Genomic DNA, 18,434 nt, shown 5'->3' on the forward strand with positions numbered 1-18,434 from the left:
ATTTTAAACATCGGTTGGGAGCTGAAAGAGAAGTAGATTTAATGCCGGTATATACATAGCTACATACATGTGTACATGAACAAAATTGTCTGCAAGTATGTATGTAGTATGTACAACCTACGCCCAACGGTGGATAATCCAATATTACACCCGAAAATTCTACGAATCTACTGTATTTATTTTTAATAAAGGAAATGTAAAGTGTATTGTTTTTACATAATGTAATAATATTTTTGGATGAGCAGGTGAATTTTGAATAGATCAAGGTTCGTATGAGAATTGTCATAATTTTACTATCGAATGTTTAAAACAAGACACAATTTCAATTTATATAAAATCTCGTACGTTCAACACAATTTTCTCTATACATACGTATTTATTGTGAATATTTATTAATTTTTCTCATTTCCGCAAAAAAAATGTCAGTCAGTTTTGCATTACATGTTATATAAAAGATGACGATGATATTCCAATGTCAAATGTGATCCGTGGTTACATTCCTGGTTGGCCTTTAGGGTCAATTTCACAAATCTAAATGAATTTCACAAGGTATTTATTTATCAGTAAAAATTCTCATGGCAGTTTGAAGCTTAACCTGAAAGTAGTTGGCCATTTTGCAATCAAGGAAGCCTTTATATCCTTCGCATTTATTATCCATGCTGAACGACTTGCCTGTAATGTATAATTAAGAAAATTTCCTATTGCGACATGTAGGCGCATGACAAGCAAATATTAAAATTATTGTCTCACTGTTCTCAGATGCACATTCATCAATTGATTTCTTCAGATCGGCTTGAACTTCAATGGAGAAGACTGCTTTCACTAGTTTATCAGTTCCATCCTCGTCATAACTTCCATCAGCATTGATCTAATAATACATACGTATTTAACATTATTGTAAGCATCGATAGAGACAAATGTTTTTAACTTTGAGAAGTCGACCTACAATTTCGTGCTTTTTCCAAATGCACACATTGTAACACTGAAAGAGATTAACAGCCAACATGGACGTATTTCCTACTATTTATCTGCATAAATAATACAATATATCATAAGTCTTGCCATTTCGTTCTCTGCCCATTGTTTCTCCAGTTCCTTGCGTGCCTCGTCGTCGAGCTCTCTGGGGTTCAAGGGGGCTTTGTTAAAGATTTTTTCGTGACATTCCTTGTGCCCAACCATAAGAGGAGCCATGTTCATAGGCTTCCCTTTGCAGGTCACATTTCGCGAGTTCTCATTTGCTTTCTTTTTTGTCTCTGTCTCGGCCTGTAATCCAACATTTCCAATGTAATTTATGGTCAAAAATGATATGCTAATAAATTCGAAATTGTACCAATACTGCAACAGTAATAATCACAAGGGTTGCGCACAAGGTCAGGTTGCACTGCTTATACATTTTAGACGAGGGGGTATGTGTAGCTAGCTATCGGTGTGAAAGGCGTGAACAAAATACATGATTATTCGACAAAAGTTTCCTTTAAATACTTCATCTAGTTCATTAATTCTCCTCTTATAATCTGTGATGCTATTGTGAGACTTAAAAATTAATCAATAAAGTGCATGCAAAGATAGACACATATGCACACATAAATAGATAATGATGCGTATCACATCCGGTTTCATCTCATAAGTCAAAGTCAAATTAACAATACAATGGATACTACTCCTTAAATTAAGTGATAATTACTTAGTAACATTTAAGTCGGAATGGGTATATGTATGAATTGTATGATATCGAATTTTAGCCGAGTAATGGCTTATGTACCTGTTTTGCCCATCCGTCTGTCTGTTACAAACTAAGGGACACGAACCACTGAACCGATTTTGAAAAAATTAGGGTAACCCACACTGATTGTTGAATTAGCAGGAAAAATTTGGAATTTTGCATGGAAAAATTTAATTTAATAATTTTGAAATTTTATTTATATGAGAAAATGTATGCACAATAACGATCCCAGTTTTGTGAAATATTAGTCATGGGTCTCGTAAGGGTCCATTGCAACCTTCACTAGTTTTCAAAATTAAATTAGAGACGATAAAAATGACTAGCTCGGGCAGTAGATTTTGCACATAACGAGGGAGGCAAAGCAATTTTACCATCAAACTTTTTTATAATTTTTTATTTGGTATTCAAACTATCTAAATGAACTTGACTATACATTTAAAGCAAAGTTACTACACTTGTTCCAGATCAATTAACAATTATTTGCTTCTAAATGAGATTCCAAGTGACGCATGTTGTATCTCGTTAGCAAAAAGTAAAAACGTTACTGCCCAGCAGTTGTAGCATTCCCATTCTCATTACCGACCAGTTTGCACACCTATGTAGATACATTTGGACACACGAATTACGATTATAAAATGAAATTGACAAATTATATACATACGACTACAAATAAATACCTCTCTAGCAGCCAAACGAGCACATTGAAAAATGAGTCGATTTTTCTCACAGTCTCCAGAAACGTCCATTCGCTTCCCTGTACGAAAAAATTTCACAATTTCGGTCGACAAACTTTTGCATGATTTATTTCATTACCAAATTGATTCGCACAGTCCAATAATTTAGGGATCAGTAGGGAAGCCTCTTCTGAAGGGAATGTGTCTTTTACGAAATCCTCGATTTCACTTTCAATTATTTCTCCTTTCTCGTTAAGCTAGACATATATGGACAATAGATATTTTCAAGTAATACGACCAATTGAGGAATTTTAAGTAACGTTACCAGTTCTAGTTCTTGCATCTGACAGACTAAAATACACTGGGAATAAAATAAGTATGCAATTTTATTAATGATTTTTATGGCATGAAGAAGGCGTCGGCGAAATTATTTGGTAAATCTTCGTTCTCACATGAAAATGATCCCTCCAGACCTCTTTCTCTGGCTTGTTGTCTAGTTTCTTCCTGAATTCTGCACTTAAGTTGGTGGCTACTTTCACGTCGCAGATTTGCTTCGTTTCATTTATGGGGTATGATTCCGAGATATGAATCTCTTTGCCATTGCATTTACGTGGTCCATGAGCACGCCCTTCGAGGTATGGATGATGCGGGGTTGTCTTTGTAATTTAACCCAAATCATATAAAGGCTGATACGTTTCAAAAGGTTAATATATTTTTATGGGTAAAACTTACAGTGACCACAACCAAAATCTCAAGGGAGACAAGACAAATAAAAGTAATCGATTTAACGTGGTACATGGTAAAATTTGTTGTAAGTGAAATCAAAAATTTATATATTTATTACTTGCACTTGGTGTCTACCTAAATAAATGTATGATAATGGACGCATCAGCAGTGATTTTGCAGTTTATATGCTAATAGAATGCGTAGGTATTTATTTCAGGAAATGGTGAATTACATACAAGATGATAATGTTTAAATACAAACTACAGAAAATTAGATTTATTTTACTTTAGTAAAAAAATACATAGTGCAGACTTACTATAGCCCGATCTAGTTATTTTTTCATCACTCCCACTTTTCTGGATTTCGAAAATCATTATGAACTTAAACAATGAACAGAGATTGGGATTTGTTTGTATCGTTTGAGCAGTCAGATAATAATCTTCTCTAGATTTTATTCCAAGGTAAAAGCTCAAGTCAACTGGTTAAACTAAGGAGGGGAGCTTGCGAGGTTGATAATAACAGATCTTGATGCCCTTTGGATATGTGATAGGGTCTCATGAGTGTACTAAAACCCTGAAGTGGTTTGACTCCATGGCCACATTTGCGCCCGCCACACCCACTCAAAAATGCCCAAAAAACGCTTCCACTCCAGTTTTCACTCACTCAAATCCACGTCAAAAATCCAATTTTACTCGGATTTTGAAATTTCTTTCATCATTACACTCCCAGATAGTTGCTTTCTTCAATCCAATATCAAACCCAATTTTTTCGAAATTTTTAGTATTTTTAAAATTTGAAATTCTGAATGAGGATTGTTGTAGTAATCAACAACTCAAATTACGCCTGCGAAATAATCATCAGCAAAATTGAGTTTGATATGGAATTGAAGAAAGCAACTATCTGGGAGCGTAATGGTGAAAGAAATTTCAAAATCCGAGTAAAATTGGATTTCTGGCGTGGATTTGAGTGAGTGAAAACTGGAGTGGAAGCGTTTTTTGGGCATTTTTGAGTGGGTGTGGCGGGCGCAAATGTGGCCATGGAGTCAAACCACTTCAGGGTTTTAGTACACTCATAGGACCCTATCACATATCCAAAGGGCATCGAGATCTGTTATTATCAACCTCGCAAGCTCCCCTCCTAAGGGAGAGTGATTTTTACATGTGTACGGACGGACATGACTTCCATAAGCCCTGTCTCGGCCCCAAATTAGGGTACAAATTATTATAACACTGTAATTTCACTTTATACTTCTGCTATATTTAGGATTAGATAAGTGTGTAAGGTACATATATTTATTATCTGTGTCTATTATTACCGGAACATAGCCACAGTTATTTATTCCATTTAAACTAAATAATTCAAATTATATGGACTTCGTCATAATGATAGATTTTATACAATTTCCTTCTTCCAACCAAACAACTGTAGTAATTCCATGCCATTTGGCTCGTTACTCTGCATTTCAAACCTCTGTTTGAACTGTCGAGGATTCTTCGAAGTATTGGTTGCAACCATTTGTAACATAACTCGCAAACGAATAAAAAGCTAGAAATTATTAAAAGCACGACGAACACCAGGAACAGTCCGGAGTAGTCTTTTATGGTGAATACCTTTGAAGGGCTTTGTGTCCCACTCCAAATGGAGTCGGTGAAAGTGGTGTGGACTAGCTGCATGAGACCCGTGTCCATGAGACGAAAAGGGAATTTTGAGATTCGAAGAGACGTTGCTCCTGCTACAAGTCTTTTATTTGATGATTTTGAGACTTTGTGAAGCAAGTCGTGCTTGGTCCAACCCCTTCGTCGGGACAACTTATGATTTTCGCCAGTCAACTCCATCCGATAATTCCCATGATTTTTTGTGGTTATCAGTTTATCAAATCTATGGGATTTATGTAGACTTCGAAGCTCAAACTCATACCCAACACACGCATGGTTGTCATATTTTTTGGCAGGACTTGACTCAACCCAGTCAATGCAATTTGAAATGTCCATTTCAACTGGCGTAGCTGGAAGACAATTAATTTTTAAGGAAATTTTTATTACCTTCGCTGTCATGCATATTTATATACTTATGACTATAGGAGCAAAATGCCATTTTTGTTGTACCTTTGGAGGCATGATGCATAACATTGTCTTGATGACCCCACGAGTTATTGAGAGCTGCTGTATTATTGGACTTGTTGAAATAATTACCAGACTTGACATCCTTTGTCATTTTGACAGAGTATTTTCCAGAGGTTACCAAATCCTGGACGGTTCCGGTTATCTCAGATTTCGGAAATGTGACAGCATCATATAATTTTCCCTCATAAGCCACAATCAATAGAAATGAGACGATTCGAATAGTGCTGTGTAAAATCGCTTTTGAAGGCCTTCCGTGATGAACGTCATCTGCTTCTTTTGTGTCATTCTGCTCATTGTTCTCCTGCTCGACTAGTAATTGTAGTACTGTAACATTTTTGTTACTGCCTGACTCGATATCCGTTCTAGATAACATGTTATTGAGCTTTTTGTCATGCTGCTCAAACTTATTTCGTGTATCAGATTTGTACAAAGCCGTTTCTAGATCACCTTTATAGAGCAGTTTGACCATTTGGTGCATCACACAACTATATAATGACTCATCAAAGTTATTTACTGCAATTGATTTAATTGTCCCAAAGATTATGACAGTAATTAGGTATGCAGTTATTATGCCCAACCAGCTGGCTAAGGTCAAGGGGTCTAAAATCAACTCCAACTGCTCTTCTTCTGATAATGACTTTGAAATGAATATTAATGAGTTTAAAGCAGAATCTTCGGCTCCACGAGAGGTATTCGCAATAATTTTACAATCTAAGGCACACTTTTGGAGATATGAATTATTGGCCCAATATAGCGATGAGCAATTCAGTGCAGTGAGAGAGGATAAAATTATGTCTATGGACCAAGGTTGTGGTTTTAGAGGACTATTTGGTAAGGTATGTGTATCATGGGAATCAACGCTAAGTTTCAGACCAGGATTGCCAGGATATGTGTAAAAAAAGGCATACCCAAATGTTGCTTTAGATTTTTGTATCGACCATGTGGGACCTTCTAACAAACGAGGACTTTGATGCATATGGATTTGGACGCTTAAAGATATAAATCTGTATCGTTCAGCTTTCCGAGTAAATCCAATTTTCCCATCTGCAATAGCAATCTTATTGAATCAAGCAAATTAAGTATCTTCCTGACAAAACAGTTATTTACAGCATTACCACCACAAAACGTAGTACATGGAATAATCCATCGGGAGAAAATTCTGCCCAAATTCTGGTCCAAATTGAGCTCACATGGGAGGAACACAGTCCCAATCTCGTGGACTTCATGTAATCTGAGTAGCACGAGAGAAAGTACCCCATACAAATTATGTTGAGGTGAACTATCGTTGAATAGAGTAGGAGTGAAAGTGGTCTTATTTGACCCCGAAGCCAAATTGCTCAGATAACAACAAATTATTAACAGACTAAAACAATAAAATTTCATAATATACATTACTCCAGAATATATATGTATATCGATAATATGTTTAAAAAGAAAGCTTGATTTGTATTTTCGTCTATGCAGAATTTAGATATCCTCGCTGAAGGAGATGCATGAATAGTGCTTGTCTATGAACTTGGGAAAAAATAGTAAAATAAGGTTTGGCCAGTCGACATTCAAAGACGTGGAAATAAGGTTGCACGTGTTAAACTACAACAACCTGTGTAATAATCAATGTATGACCTAGTTGGGACTTGTAATAGGACGCAAAAAAGAAAAAACAACGCGAATGATAAAGTGCGTGTTGATTTGTTGGAGAAAGTGTGAGGTAGTTACTCTCACGCACATTTATTTGTCGGGACCTATTTAGTTACATAGAGTATACTACTTCATAATAATTTATGGAATTGGGTTACAATTTGGCAATAGATATGTTAGAACGATACGTCGAGTACATACACGACAGTCTCATCAATGGAATTAAAGTATTAAAATTAAAGTATACAAAGGACTGTAAATCTTATAACATGTGTTTGTCACCGATGCGAAATTTCTGGAGTTCTTGACCCAATTCACCAATAGCATCCTTGCTTGTCTGTTTTTTTTCAAATTTTTGTTTTAAATTTAATCTATGATATCCTTTTACTTTTTAACTAATATTTTCGTCATACCTTAACCAACGCTCTATGGCAGGACACACATTTTCGTTGCTTAGTCTGCACGAAGCAACATTTCAGACAAATAACCTCTCGAACTCTTTCGAGGCTCATTTTGTGATCCAGGTTGCATTCATCATGACAGGCATCGCAAGGAAATGGTTTATTGCAGGTCAGATCTGGGCACTTACATCAAATCAAACAGTTTTGTAAAAAGTCAATTTCAATGTTAATAATAGTTTTTAATGTATTACAACGAGCAAACATCGTCCCCGACCATGGCTGCACGATTTATGCTTTAAGCTTTTTAAAAGGTCCGCCTGCAGAAATTTTTACATGATTATACGATTATTTCATATTTGATATAAAATTCGTCTTTAGTGTACTGCAAAGTAATAAAATTGTTGGAACATATTACTGATGAGATACTGATGTGAACAGCAATAGTCCATTTTCCTAATCCAATTTGCTTTAATTCCCTTATATCTTGATATGACAAATTTAATCCGCCTTCGTGGTCATCATCATTAGAAATGGACAATTGAAACGTTTTCTGCTTGGCTGTCTGTAATTAGTTTAATTATTTAATATGAGACATAAGCATATACTAATAGAGAGCCAAAATTAATAGTTTTGGTAAACGCATAATTAAATTACCGAAAGGTATACCTTTTCATTTTTAACGACCAAGTTTACAGACGAAGAGTTTTTACTGGCTGGCTGACTCAAATAACTAGCAGAGTAACGAAAATTACTCTCTACATGGACCATAACGATGTCGTCGTCGGTACCAAAGAAAAATACAGTCGTCAAATTTGGATTTTCACCTGTTACAATAAAAAATATTTGATATATTTATGTGTGTGAAGCCAGAATAACTATACGTAATACGTATGATGAAACTTTGTAAAATCAGTATTACCACCCAGATCCACTACCACTCGGCCCCCAAACGAGTAGCAGAGGTCTGGATGTTGACTAATTAAATGTTGTCTGTAGTTCAGCCCCGGGTTCTTATCGTCACAAAAAGGTAGAGGACACTTTCTCCAACTAAAACATGTAGCAGTAAGTTACAAACTTTGGAAATCATTAGCAAAATATTAATTTATATGAATAATTGCACCAACTCGGATAAGCACGTTTTGAGATGTTCCTTTCGCTCATTATCATCCGCCGATATATGATCACATCTGTGAGGACAAGGGAGATTGTCGTACTTTTGAACGAGATCTTTAAAACCGAGAAATTCATTGAGGCTTTGACTGCGGCAAGTAGGGCACAAGCTGATGTTCCCTTTCGTTTTGCATTGGCTGCATATTAGATGTCCATTTCTGCATATGAACGGCAAGCAGTTTTGGCACTGCTCTAAACAGACAGGACATTCAAGCACTTGGGAGATTTCTTTCTTGAGTTTTGCCTGAGTCCTTATTGCTGATAACCTTTTTTCCAGTTTACTTTTCCCAGCAAAAAGACTAACAACACTGTCTGGATAGTGAGTGATCTCGTCTATTTCATTAAACATACTGACAAATAATTTAATAAAACTGAATATTTACTAAATCAATCAAGTAAATATTGCAATTTATATAAGGTTAGATCAGGTATCGGTTCCTCCCTCCCTCCTCCTCCCTCGTTTTTAACCAATCAGTCTCTGTAAAAATATGAACATTCGAAGATTAGTAGTAGATAGGGGTTTTATTCAAAGATTGATGTAACATTCGAAGATTAAAGGACCTCAATTTGATTTTAAGCATAAATACAATGTACATTCAGTAACTGCCATCACTAGCTTACCTTGTGTAGTATAGACAGCCAGAATCTATCTATATCAAACAAGGCTGCGTTCGGTTGCTTAAAAGTCCCTTGAAAGGTTGCTTCAACTTAAAGGGTTCGACTTCTAATTGTCGCTGTTTGCTCAATGGCTCGTCTCCCTTAATCTTCAGTCTTGACTTATTTCTTATCCACCAAAACCGGATGCCATTGAGGCCTGACGAAAATAAAATAAATTTAAAAACTAGAACCGGATTTTATAGCCTTGCTATTTGTACAGATTATTGTCAGCCCATTCATCCTGCTGCTTATCTATTTTCATACAAATGGCAACAACCCATATTTGTTTCATTTTCATTACTTACCACTGGTAAGTTACCAGCAACTGATCATAGCACAATGGATAGGGTTCAGTGACGATCCGTGGAAGAAAAATAATCTTTCTGACAAACAAATTAGGAGAATTTGGTCAGTAGAAATGTACTAACTGTCGAATCTCTCATTAACAGATATTATCAAGTAGTACATAAATACTATTTATATGCACTAATCAACACTAATCAGCCCTCTTTTCAGTTCTTTCCTGCATACAGAATAAAACGTGAACGTTTGATTTGAGCTGCCAGCAACCCCGTCCTCTATTTTTCTATACTTTAGACACGCTGGCTGGTGAAAGTGCCGCCAGTATAAGGATTGGACGAAGAGGAGTTGAAGTGTGGAATTTCGAAGGTGAAGCGTGCACTCCGTTTTTCTTCCTCAGTATTTTTTTAATATTTCGACTATTTTATTCTTCTGGATCGATTATTTTGAAAGATATCAACAAACATTGTGGTAAGCATCTTCTCCTCGCTAATTTTATTCTAATTCCCTGCGAATAAACTTGTTTAAAGTTTATCAAATTGGCGTGATGATAAATTCCCGAAAGGTTTGAAAAACCGTGTGAAACCTTTAACCTTCCTTGGATGTCTGACATTATTCGTTTATCTATTTGAAAATTAGACAAGGAAATTCTTGTATGCACTAATAAAAGTAACAATTTGATTTTGAAATTTCAGATAATTCTGTTTTATATGGCATAACTCAAAGTCCATCACATTCACAACTAAGAGGATGTCTAGAAGATTGGTAAGTAGTACACAAAATTCATCCAAATTAAACTAAGACGGCAAATCTCAACTATTCGTATAATATTAAATTATTAAAATCAAAGACTGATGTTACTAAATAAATTGCAAAGATTAAATAAAATAATGATACAAACTCAATCACTCATTAAATTTTTGTATAAAATCAATTTGTCATTATCATCAGCCAAGCATCCAGCAAAAACATTCTGTTCACAAGCTCTATATTACATGAGACATTTCGAATTATGAATACAAAAATAGCATCCAATATCTCAATTTTTCAGTCCAAAAACCAAACTGACCATCTCACTTTGTTTGACAAGGAGGATGGGATTTAGGAAAAGTGGTTGTGTGGCCATCTGGTTGTGGTGCAGGAGATGGAGAGCAGTGCGGCAAAGTTTGAGCCTCCGGTCCCACTCGTGCACGCCTTCACCGTGAATTCACTCGGCCCTGTACTCACCATCTTCTTCATCACTGTTGCTTCTGGTAAGTAAATTTCTGAACATTTTCGTCAAATATCAAAACCTTTTGGTAATTATACTATGCTGGTTAGGTTTTGGTTACATATTTTCGAACGTTACACTGCTTTTGAGTCAATGAAGTTGCTTATTTTGTTTTGACATTTCAATTTCGCGTTGAGAAGACCGATAATAACTTCAAACTTTACTTTGTGCTTGAACGGACACAGTTACTAATTAGATTTTAAAAGTTTAATTTCTATTCCCTCAGAGAACTGACACGCCATGGGTGCGTACAAGTATATCCAGGAGTTGTACCGGAAAAAGCAGAGCGATGTTATGCGCTACCTGCTTCGTATTCGTTGTTGGCAATATCGTCAACTTAACAAATTGGTTCGATGCCCCCACTCATCGCGACCGGACAAGGCCAGGAGATTGGGTTATCGGGCTAAGCAAGGTGGGTTCATATATATTCAGTAATGCTGATTTGTACTGATGGTGGTAATTTATAATTTAATTATGTGTATGTACGTAGGTTTCGTAATTTATCGGATTCGTATCCGCCGAGGTGGTCGTAAACGTCCAGTTCCAAAGGGAGCCACCTACGGTAAACCAGCCGGTCACGGGATTAACCAACTCAAGCCCGTTCGAAACATTCAAGCAATTGCTGAGGTGTGTACAAGTTTTAATAGAGAATAGACTAGTTTGTGTGGTTATTCATGTTGTTGACAGTTATAAAATTCGAGGTTTTTCATTTTGTAGTCTCGAGCTGGAAAGAGATTGGGTGGTATGAGAGTATTGAACTCGTACTGGGTGGCTCAGGATTCATCTTACAAATATTATGAAGTAATTTTTGTGGACATTGCCCACAAGGTACGTTGTTTTAATACCTCTATTCAGCAAATCAATCAAATATGTTGTTGGCCATTGTTCACGTAAAATTATGAATGGTATTTCTTTTTTCATCAGGCAATCCGAAGAGACCCCAAGATCAACTGGATTTGTAATTCTGTTCACAAACATCGTGAACAGAGAGGAAAGACTTCTGCTAACCGAAAATCCCGTGGTCTTGGCAAAGGACACAGATACTCCCAAACTGTTGGGGGAAGTCGTCGTGCTGCATGGCGCCGCCGTAACACCTTGGAACTCCGCAGAAAGCGTTAATTTTCTAATTTGTATTGTACTTTTAAATCGGATGTCAATACAATAATATTTGTTACGAAACTACTATCGTGTTACTTTTGGGCTTTATAATTCATCACGTGAATAATCATACTTAATAATTCATTTGAAATGCATACATTTTGTCGTGACTTTCTCCTTCTCATCATATTTCATCCCACTTTTACTTCCTCCAGTGGTGGTGGAAACTGCAAAAGTGAGTCTCATTTCACTCAACACAACACACGTGCTTCTGTCTGATGCAAGCACATGTTTTTAGTCAAAGTCTCAGTCTGTACTATATTAAAAAAAACAATAATTGTATAGTTGAAAAATGTTGCAAAGAAACTCGTTAAGATCAATTAGTCGGTTGCTGTTGAACAATAAAAATCGCCAGTATGGTATTAGCAATCCACCTTGCATTTCAAATAGGTTTATTCAAATATCTACCAGTTTCAATTTTGATATTAAGAGATCTATTTCTAATTACTCAATTGCATCGTCACTATTACCTGTGATTCAGCAAAGAACGCCACAATGTACTATTGGACGTTACTGCTATCAGTCGTGGAGTCGACAGACGCACAATTTCAATAGATTTTCAACCCAGTCCTGCAAACTAAATAAGAACGATTCTGTTAATTGTAGTGGCAGTAGTGTACCTTTGGCGAATATCAATGCGCATTCCACTGATTCAGAGGTCAAGTCTGATTATGAAAAGTCTCCTGCAAAGTTATTCCTTAGTTTTACATGCACGTAAGTATTAAAGGTTATCAAAGTTTAGACTAGAAACGTCAATGACAGTTGTATTTGCATAAAAAATTGTCCGTGTGCACGCAGGGTTTGCAATGGATCAAATTCCTACATGATATCCAAACAGGCATATACTCGCGGAGTGGTCATTGTGACCTGCAACACCTGTTCGAATCGCCACCTGATTGCAGACAACTTGGACTGGTTCCCGAATTCTGGGGGAACAAATATCGAAGAAATTCTGGCGGAGAAGGGCGAAAAAGTCAGCAAGTTCGTAGGCATCGATGATAACGGTGTTCAAGAAATTTTGCCATCGGAAAATAAATGCTAATGTCTTTATACGTTAAAAAGAACATGTTTTTATTAAGTTTTTTGACCAAATCAAAGTACACGCAAATTGAAACCAATGAATTTTCCATATTAAATAGAATTATATGTGTATTAAAATAGTAGCAGCACGGTAGATCAAAATTGAATACTTATTCCCAATCTTCAGGGTCGAAATTCTTGACGCACACCTCCATTGTAGACATCCATAAACACTTAAGGTATGGCTTGTAATTGGAACATTTAGTGTCAGATGGTCCATCTGAAATTAAGCGAGATGAAGTATTTGAGTGATAAGTAATAATAATAATGATAAAATATTTGGTAGTTTAGCTAACCAGCAAAAACTTCGGTAGTATTCGTGGCACAAGCAACAGCTTTCTCTTTGATGTCAGCTTGAGCTTCGGTGCTTTCAATCATTGATTCGATAAGCTCATCTACCTTGGTTTGGACAACTTGACCTTCTTCATCAAACTGTAAAGTTCATAAAATGTCTCTTTTTTTTACAAAATCTGAACCTCATCTTATCTTATGCACATAATTATTAGTGAAATTAAGCCACTTACGAATCCGATTTTCTTGCCCGCACATAAGCTCTTGCACTAGAAATACATAATTGCACTCAACCGTCAACGTGAGGATCATGATGATGATAGAATTATATTTAAACAAAACTTACGGTTCGTCCCTTTTGTCTGTTTTCAACATTATTTTCCTTGGCTTCTTTAAATTCCGTGTGACATTCCTTTTTCGCCTTGATCAGCTCGGCGTTAGAATTTACGGCTTCTCCATTACATTTCCAGTGATGATGATGCTTGTGATGGTGGTGGTGATGCTTCTTATGGTGGTGCTTCCCGTGATGATGATGATGCTTTTCCCCCGACGACGAGGTTGACGACTCCTCCCCGTCGACCTCGTGGTCATGCCCTTTGCTGTGGTCGTGGTGCACAAACCCCTACAAATTTCGACAAAAAGGTCGGTGAGAAATTTAGATTATTGCACAGGTACCTTCTGCATAGCAAAGTGATGAAAACATTTGACTTACGGAGATGATGGCCACTGCGGCTAACGTCAAGGCGAGGATGAGGAAACCCTTCATGTCGAAAAAGAAATTATTACAGTACTTCAAAAACCTTTGATACTTAATGTCGATGTCCCAAGCTTTTAGACCTCATTTTATACAAAAATTTTAATTCCATCCTAGGCAATTTTTTAAACAAAAAATGACCATTCCATTGATCTTGAATCTTTTGAACGAATTTCATTCATCATGGAACATGACATACATACGAATCAAATATCGTACATATACATATTATAATATGCTTATCTCCTTGATTGATATATATGTAGGGGAGGAGGAGTATTGCAGTGCACGTCATACGCCATTCATAAAAAACTAAATTATTATTGGTGACATTTTTGTATTTCATATTAGTTTTTCATTAATTGGCATAATAGCGTTTCATAAGTTTGCATGTCTTATGTACTTACATATTTCATACATTCTGTAAACCTGCGTGCCTCTATTTGATTAAGATACAATTGAGTTAAAAATAGATAAACTAATGCATGTGTGTCCATAATTGAATTATTACGTTTATTACGTCAAATCAATGTGGTTCTGCTGTGTACTGAATTCATTCTTAGGAATTTTCAACCTGTTGTATCGTAATATTCATATTCGTGAATAGGACTTAATTCAACTTAATTGCTGAAGTTATACCTGCGAATCAGTCAACCCCAGTTTACTCATCATCTTAATCTTGGTCATTCCTTTTTAGCCCGAATCAGGGCTTATGTAATTGTCATGTCCGTCTGTCTGTCTGTCTGTCCGTCTGTCTTTCGATAGCTCTCGAACAAGTTGACCGATTGACTTGAAATTTTTACCATATGTGTCTTGGACAAAGTTAGGAAACGAGTTCGAAGATGGGAGAAATTGGTCCAGTGGTTGACCGGTGGGGGTCATCTGAGTGGGTAGGGTATTATGCACCAAAATTTCAAAATTGTGTTAGAAAGCTGAAATTTGGCATAGAGGTTGCTAATGGCTCCTAACGAAACAATATGAAGTGAAATTGAAAAATTTTTTAACTAGAAGAGGTGCCCGAGGGGGTGACCCATACCGATTTTTCAAAATCATCCAATCGAGCTGAAATTTGGTATAGACGTTGTTAATGGCACCTAATGGAAGAATATGAAGCGAAATTGGTCAAATTTTCATATGCCGGGATCCGTTGGGGTGACCCATACCGGTTTTTATAACTTGTCGCAAAAGGCTGAAATTCGGAATCGTGATACTGAATAGCTTCTCATGAAATTATATGGCGTCAAAGATGAACGAAAAGTAACCAAAACCAAGGGGGTGCCCATACCGATTTCTAAGAGTTTATATATTCAGCTAAAATTTAGTGAGGAGTCAAAAAATAACTTAGATTCGAATTTAAGAGGGTTGAATTTCGAAATTTTTATACGAACATTTTCCACTGAACGTGGTATTTGGTGCCAAGCAATACTACCAAGTTACGCTAGTTAATGCAAGAATTAGTGAAAAATAGTACAACATTCTGACAAACATGGGTTTATTAATCAATCCTGGTTCGGGCTAAGCAAAGCTGTACTGATAGGTTTTTTAATTGACACAGTCCCTGAGTTTACGATCGTTTTAAATATATAGCTCATCATCTTGCAAACCAAAGTGCAATATACAAAATGCAATTGCAGCAAAGGACGCGGTGTGCATGGGCTAATAAAGGAAAGAGTTGCACCCAGTCAGTCGTCACGGATAAGTATGTGGTAATTACAAAGGGATGCTCCTGACGATGAGACTCAAAATTTATTTATCGCTTTTGAAAAAGTTAAATTGGGACATCCGAAACTAGATATTACCAGATATATCTAGATATATATCTGGTTATAACCCGACATAACTAGATTACGTGTTTAAGAAGCATATAATTTGCGTGCACGATTGTTGAGGAAGTTTCTTTGCATACAGTGAGTGCAAACAAATTGCATTTTTGTTGTTTCTCGGCAGACATTCAGACATGCCTAAGTAAGTGTTGGGTGCACGTATAACGACACCGTGTTTCCTTCCGACTTTTCTAATGTGATGATTGACCATGCTAATTCGAATTTTGTATGCATTATTTACGTCCTTTCCTTTCAATATAGTATTAGTGGGAAATGCTCTCGAGAGTCTTATTTATCACCAAATGATGTAAAATGTACACAACTAAAAAGAACTGTTGTATAGGTGTAATCAGTAAGTTGGCTTGTAAAGGATTTCGTGCATACAATATATGATATTTATTATTTACAATAGCTATATAAGTCTCATAAGACATCCAAATTTCGTCATTTTCGCCCAGATGTTTTAATAACCATCTATAATATCCCTAAAATCGTGACATGCTGTCGGCAGCAATGGCATGTTCTGCTTTGTTGTTGGACGCGTGACAGAATTTGAATTATTTTTTGTAAAATTCTATTTGAGTGATATTTTATTCAGTTTGATTTGATCACACCATTGTCATATTTAGTCGACCGAAGCATTGTGCGTATTTCACTTTTCACTCAATAATGTTGGGTGGGTGCATGCAAGAGAGTCAAAATAAAATAAATGAATTATAGTATTGATGTGATGTAAGTTGTGGTCACGATGTGCGCGACCTGCCTCATCTCATCTATCATTTTTTAGGTTGGATTTTGGTCATAACTTTTATTCTGTGGCATGATTTTGTAATTATTTTGAACTTTGGCTTGGAGTCGACATACTAAAATTAAAATTTATCTGTAACGTTGGCCAAATTATTTGAAATATTGTGTAATACACATATTTGGCCCTGCACAACACTCGGGGTCCCCGCAGTGAAATATTCTGTGGTTTACATCATTTTTTGTAGTTGAGATAAGAACTCTTTTACTAGAAATTGTGTGCGAAATATTTAGGTTGGATGAGAATGAACGAATTAGTTCAGTTGACTAGTTTGTACTTTCATTCATGATCTGATAGAAGGTCTTGGCCTGTCTGCCTGTCTGGATTGATTGCGAGATGAAAGTTTGGCGATGATACTGCACATTAGTCATTAATTTTGTTTAATGAAACTTTTGTATATGGCGATGCCTTGTTTTAATGAAATAAATGTCTAAAATCTTCCCTAATTTAAAATAAAATAAGTATTTTCTCATCACTCACATTGTTGATGGATATTTTCTTGAACTTTGCCCATGATCTTTTCTGTCAACTCTTTTTGACACGCCTTACTTTTAATTGTTGTAATAATTGTAGGTACCAATAAACGTACACGTATCTACACTACCACATGGTGAAGCATGCATTAGAATCTTAAAATTATTTGATAAATAGGTATTAATCAGGAAATCAAGGGCATTTGCTTTATACAAACATGGAAATCAAGAAACGTGAGGTGTTCAATGCCACACTTCATTTTGCATTTATGTGCGTATGTGTACATGCATATGTGTCATGTCATGGCCCTATTGTCTACAATTGTAGATTCCAACAAGGATGATATATATTTAGATTAGTGATATTTACGTTAGATCAAATAGTCTTTATTCCGAAAATGTCTTAAAAAGTAGTGATTATGTATAACAAAGGAATCATGAAATTGATTTAATGGAGCAAGGAGACGACCTATAATATAACTGGTGTTAAATATGACAGGTGAATGACGGGAGATTTTTTTAAGCTGTACTACACTAACGCACAGTTCATCAATACATATCTGGTAGTGCGGTACTGCGGTCAGTATTAACGTTTTAGAATCGTCAAAATAAGACATGTGATGTTGCACTTAAATCCTCCACAAAATGAAGATCATTCGTGGTGTCACTTTCAATCAACTTCTGAAGGTCAGTAGGACAGCTAGACGGCAGACGCTACTGACACTGACTGCCACTGCTCCTGCTTGCTGCTGATACAATTTTGATCTTCGTACCTCAGCGCCAAAAAAAAAAGATTCACAATTGTGTTTATTTTATTTCCTAAGACTTTTCATCATCACGATGTGTGCCTTGTGCTTTACAAGGTTCACCGGAACCATTATCTATATTTAGTAAAATTTGCATGTCATTCAAGTATTCAAGACATGCAGCGATTGAAACAGAAATTATCACAGTATCGCAACTGCAATTTAACATCTATAATGTACAAGGTAAATACGTACTGTGCAGGTAAATCTGGATAAGTAAGTTTAAAAGTGTTAGTCCTTCTAATCTTTTACTGATCTGTATTTGGTGGAAAGCAAACCGCCTCTAATTAAGAATTGTACTACTACTGTAATTCTTTCAATCTTATGGAAGTGCTAAGGTCACAAATTATGGGGTTTATGCTGCCGAACTTGCATGAGGAAGTTAATCTCATGTCAAAACGATGAGTTTAGTGTCAGTTTAATTTTTAGTCTGTATCAATATTCCTTCCCAACTGATTCTACCACCATATGAAAAAGTAGAGAGAAAGTGGTTTAATTGTTACAAATATATATATATATAATGTAAATTTTATTTCATTCAAATCGAGCGAGATGATATAAA

At 36.0% G+C, this 18,434-nt stretch overlaps 6 protein-coding genes across 7 annotated transcripts; 2 read left to right on the forward strand and 4 right to left on the reverse strand.

Moving 5' to 3' along the window:
- Positions 1–303: 303 nt before the first annotated feature.
- Positions 304–1,454, reverse strand: LOC118434916. The gene is made up of 6 exons (XM_035849569.1): positions 1,331–1,454; positions 1,063–1,263; positions 947–982; positions 751–868; positions 596–672; positions 304–531 (listed from the first exon to the last, which is right to left on the reverse strand). The coding sequence occupies exons 1-6, from the start codon at positions 1,391–1,393 to the stop codon at positions 493–495; spliced, it is 534 nt and encodes a 177-aa protein (XP_035705462.1). The 5' UTR covers positions 1,394–1,454; the 3' UTR covers positions 304–492.
- A 649-nt stretch (positions 1,455–2,103) lies between these two features.
- Positions 2,104–3,255, reverse strand: LOC118435002. The gene is made up of 6 exons (XM_035849964.1): positions 3,130–3,255; positions 2,850–3,053; positions 2,723–2,758; positions 2,537–2,654; positions 2,401–2,477; positions 2,104–2,318 (listed from the first exon to the last, which is right to left on the reverse strand). Exons 1-6 carry the CDS (start codon positions 3,193–3,195, stop codon positions 2,265–2,267), a joined length of 555 nt encoding a protein of 184 aa, XP_035705857.1. The 5' UTR covers positions 3,196–3,255; the 3' UTR covers positions 2,104–2,264.
- Positions 3,256–6,930: 3,675 nt separating this feature from the next.
- Positions 6,931–9,898, reverse strand: LOC110847146. Its single transcript, XM_022094011.2, has 9 exons — positions 9,418–9,898; positions 9,077–9,269; positions 8,410–8,933; positions 8,205–8,332; positions 7,952–8,109; positions 7,701–7,847; positions 7,537–7,602; positions 7,298–7,468; positions 6,931–7,221 (listed from the first exon to the last, which is right to left on the reverse strand). The coding sequence occupies exons 3-9, from the start codon at positions 8,802–8,804 to the stop codon at positions 7,147–7,149; spliced, it is 1,140 nt and encodes a 379-aa protein (XP_021949703.1). The 5' UTR covers positions 8,805–8,933; positions 9,077–9,269; positions 9,418–9,898; the 3' UTR covers positions 6,931–7,146.
- A 610-nt stretch (positions 9,899–10,508) lies between these two features.
- Positions 10,509–11,864, forward strand: LOC110845711 (60S ribosomal protein L15). The gene is made up of 5 exons (XM_022092187.2): positions 10,509–10,665; positions 10,909–11,094; positions 11,173–11,309; positions 11,400–11,510; positions 11,607–11,864. The coding sequence occupies exons 2-5, from the start codon at positions 10,923–10,925 to the stop codon at positions 11,799–11,801; spliced, it is 615 nt and encodes a 204-aa protein (XP_021947879.1). The 5' UTR covers positions 10,509–10,665; positions 10,909–10,922; the 3' UTR covers positions 11,802–11,864.
- A 154-nt stretch (positions 11,865–12,018) lies between these two features.
- On the forward strand, positions 12,019–12,904 carry LOC110846220 (DNL-type zinc finger protein). Of its 2 annotated transcripts, XM_022092893.2 has the most exons (3): positions 12,019–12,194; positions 12,447–12,554; positions 12,639–12,904. In XM_022092893.2, the coding sequence occupies exons 1-3, from the start codon at positions 12,133–12,135 to the stop codon at positions 12,880–12,882; spliced, it is 414 nt and encodes a 137-aa protein (XP_021948585.1). In that variant the 5' UTR covers positions 12,019–12,132; the 3' UTR covers positions 12,883–12,904. The 2 variants fall into 2 exon arrangements, with proteins under 2 accessions (XP_021948585.1, XP_021948584.1); XM_022092892.2 differs by having other exon boundaries at positions 12,021–12,554.
- On the reverse strand, positions 12,893–14,057 carry LOC110846221 (transcription factor MafAa). The gene is made up of 5 exons (XM_022092894.2): positions 13,924–14,057; positions 13,558–13,833; positions 13,445–13,480; positions 13,217–13,352; positions 12,893–13,140 (listed from the first exon to the last, which is right to left on the reverse strand). The coding sequence occupies exons 1-5, from the start codon at positions 13,975–13,977 to the stop codon at positions 13,031–13,033; spliced, it is 612 nt and encodes a 203-aa protein (XP_021948586.1). The 5' UTR covers positions 13,978–14,057; the 3' UTR covers positions 12,893–13,030.
- Positions 14,058–18,434: the final 4,377 nt, after the last annotated feature.

The sequence above is a fragment of the Folsomia candida genome, unplaced genomic scaffold, assembly GCF_002217175.1.
Source record: "Folsomia candida strain VU population unplaced genomic scaffold, ASM221717v1 Fcan01_Sc003, whole genome shotgun sequence".
Classification (NCBI taxonomy): Eukaryota; Metazoa; Arthropoda; class Collembola; order Entomobryomorpha; family Isotomidae; genus Folsomia; species Folsomia candida.

Excerpts from the sequence above, each read along its gene's own strand:
- LOC118434916 (XM_035849569.1), bottom strand. The coding sequence starts at position 1,393 with ATGTATAAGCAGTGCAACCTGACCTTGTGCGCAACCCTTGTGATTATT. Across the intron at positions 1,264-1,330 it reads TTATTACTGTTGCAGTATTG|GCCGAGACAGAGACAAAAAA; the intron begins GTACAATTTCGA and ends GTTGGATTACAG. Across the intron at positions 532-595 it reads AAATGGCCAACTACTTTCAG|ATTTGTGAAATTGACCCTAA; the intron begins GTTAAGCTTCAA and ends AAATTCATTTAG.
- LOC118435002 (XM_035849964.1), bottom strand. The coding sequence starts at position 3,195 with ATGTACCACGTTAAATCGATTACTTTTATTTGTCTTGTCTCCCTTGAG. Across the intron at positions 3,054-3,129 it reads AGATTTTGGTTGTGGTCACT|ACAACCCCGCATCATCCATA; the intron begins GTAAGTTTTACC and ends TAAATTACAAAG. Across the intron at positions 2,478-2,536 it reads GGACTGTGCGAATCAATTTG|GGAAGCGAATGGACGTTTCT; the intron begins GTAATGAAATAA and ends TTTTTCGTACAG.
- LOC110847146 (XM_022094011.2), bottom strand. The coding sequence starts at position 8,804 with ATGTTTAATGAAATAGACGAGATCACTCACTATCCAGACAGTGTTGTT. Across the intron at positions 8,333-8,409 it reads CTCAAAACGTGCTTATCCGA|TTGGAGAAAGTGTCCTCTAC; the intron begins GTTGGTGCAATT and ends TACATGTTTTAG. Across the intron at positions 7,848-7,951 it reads TGGTCGTTAAAAATGAAAAG|ACAGCCAAGCAGAAAACGTT; the intron begins GTATACCTTTCG and ends AACTAATTACAG.
- LOC110845711 (XM_022092187.2), top strand. The coding sequence starts at position 10,923 with ATGGGTGCGTACAAGTATATCCAGGAGTTGTACCGGAAAAAGCAGAGC. Across the intron at positions 11,095-11,172 it reads GGGTTATCGGGCTAAGCAAG|GTTTCGTAATTTATCGGATT; the intron begins GTGGGTTCATAT and ends GTATGTACGTAG. Across the intron at positions 11,310-11,399 it reads ACATTCAAGCAATTGCTGAG|TCTCGAGCTGGAAAGAGATT; the intron begins GTGTGTACAAGT and ends TTCATTTTGTAG.
- LOC110846220 (XM_022092892.2), top strand. The coding sequence starts at position 12,133 with ATGTTGCAAAGAAACTCGTTAAGATCAATTAGTCGGTTGCTGTTGAAC. Across the intron at positions 12,555-12,638 it reads TTCCTTAGTTTTACATGCAC|GGTTTGCAATGGATCAAATT; the intron begins GTAAGTATTAAA and ends GTGTGCACGCAG.
- LOC110846221 (XM_022092894.2), bottom strand. The coding sequence starts at position 13,977 with ATGAAGGGTTTCCTCATCCTCGCCTTGACGTTAGCCGCAGTGGCCATC. Across the intron at positions 13,481-13,557 it reads ACAGACAAAAGGGACGAACC|TGCAAGAGCTTATGTGCGGG; the intron begins GTAAGTTTTGTT and ends ATGTATTTCTAG. Across the intron at positions 13,353-13,444 it reads CGGGCAAGAAAATCGGATTC|TTTGATGAAGAAGGTCAAGT; the intron begins GTAAGTGGCTTA and ends TGAACTTTACAG.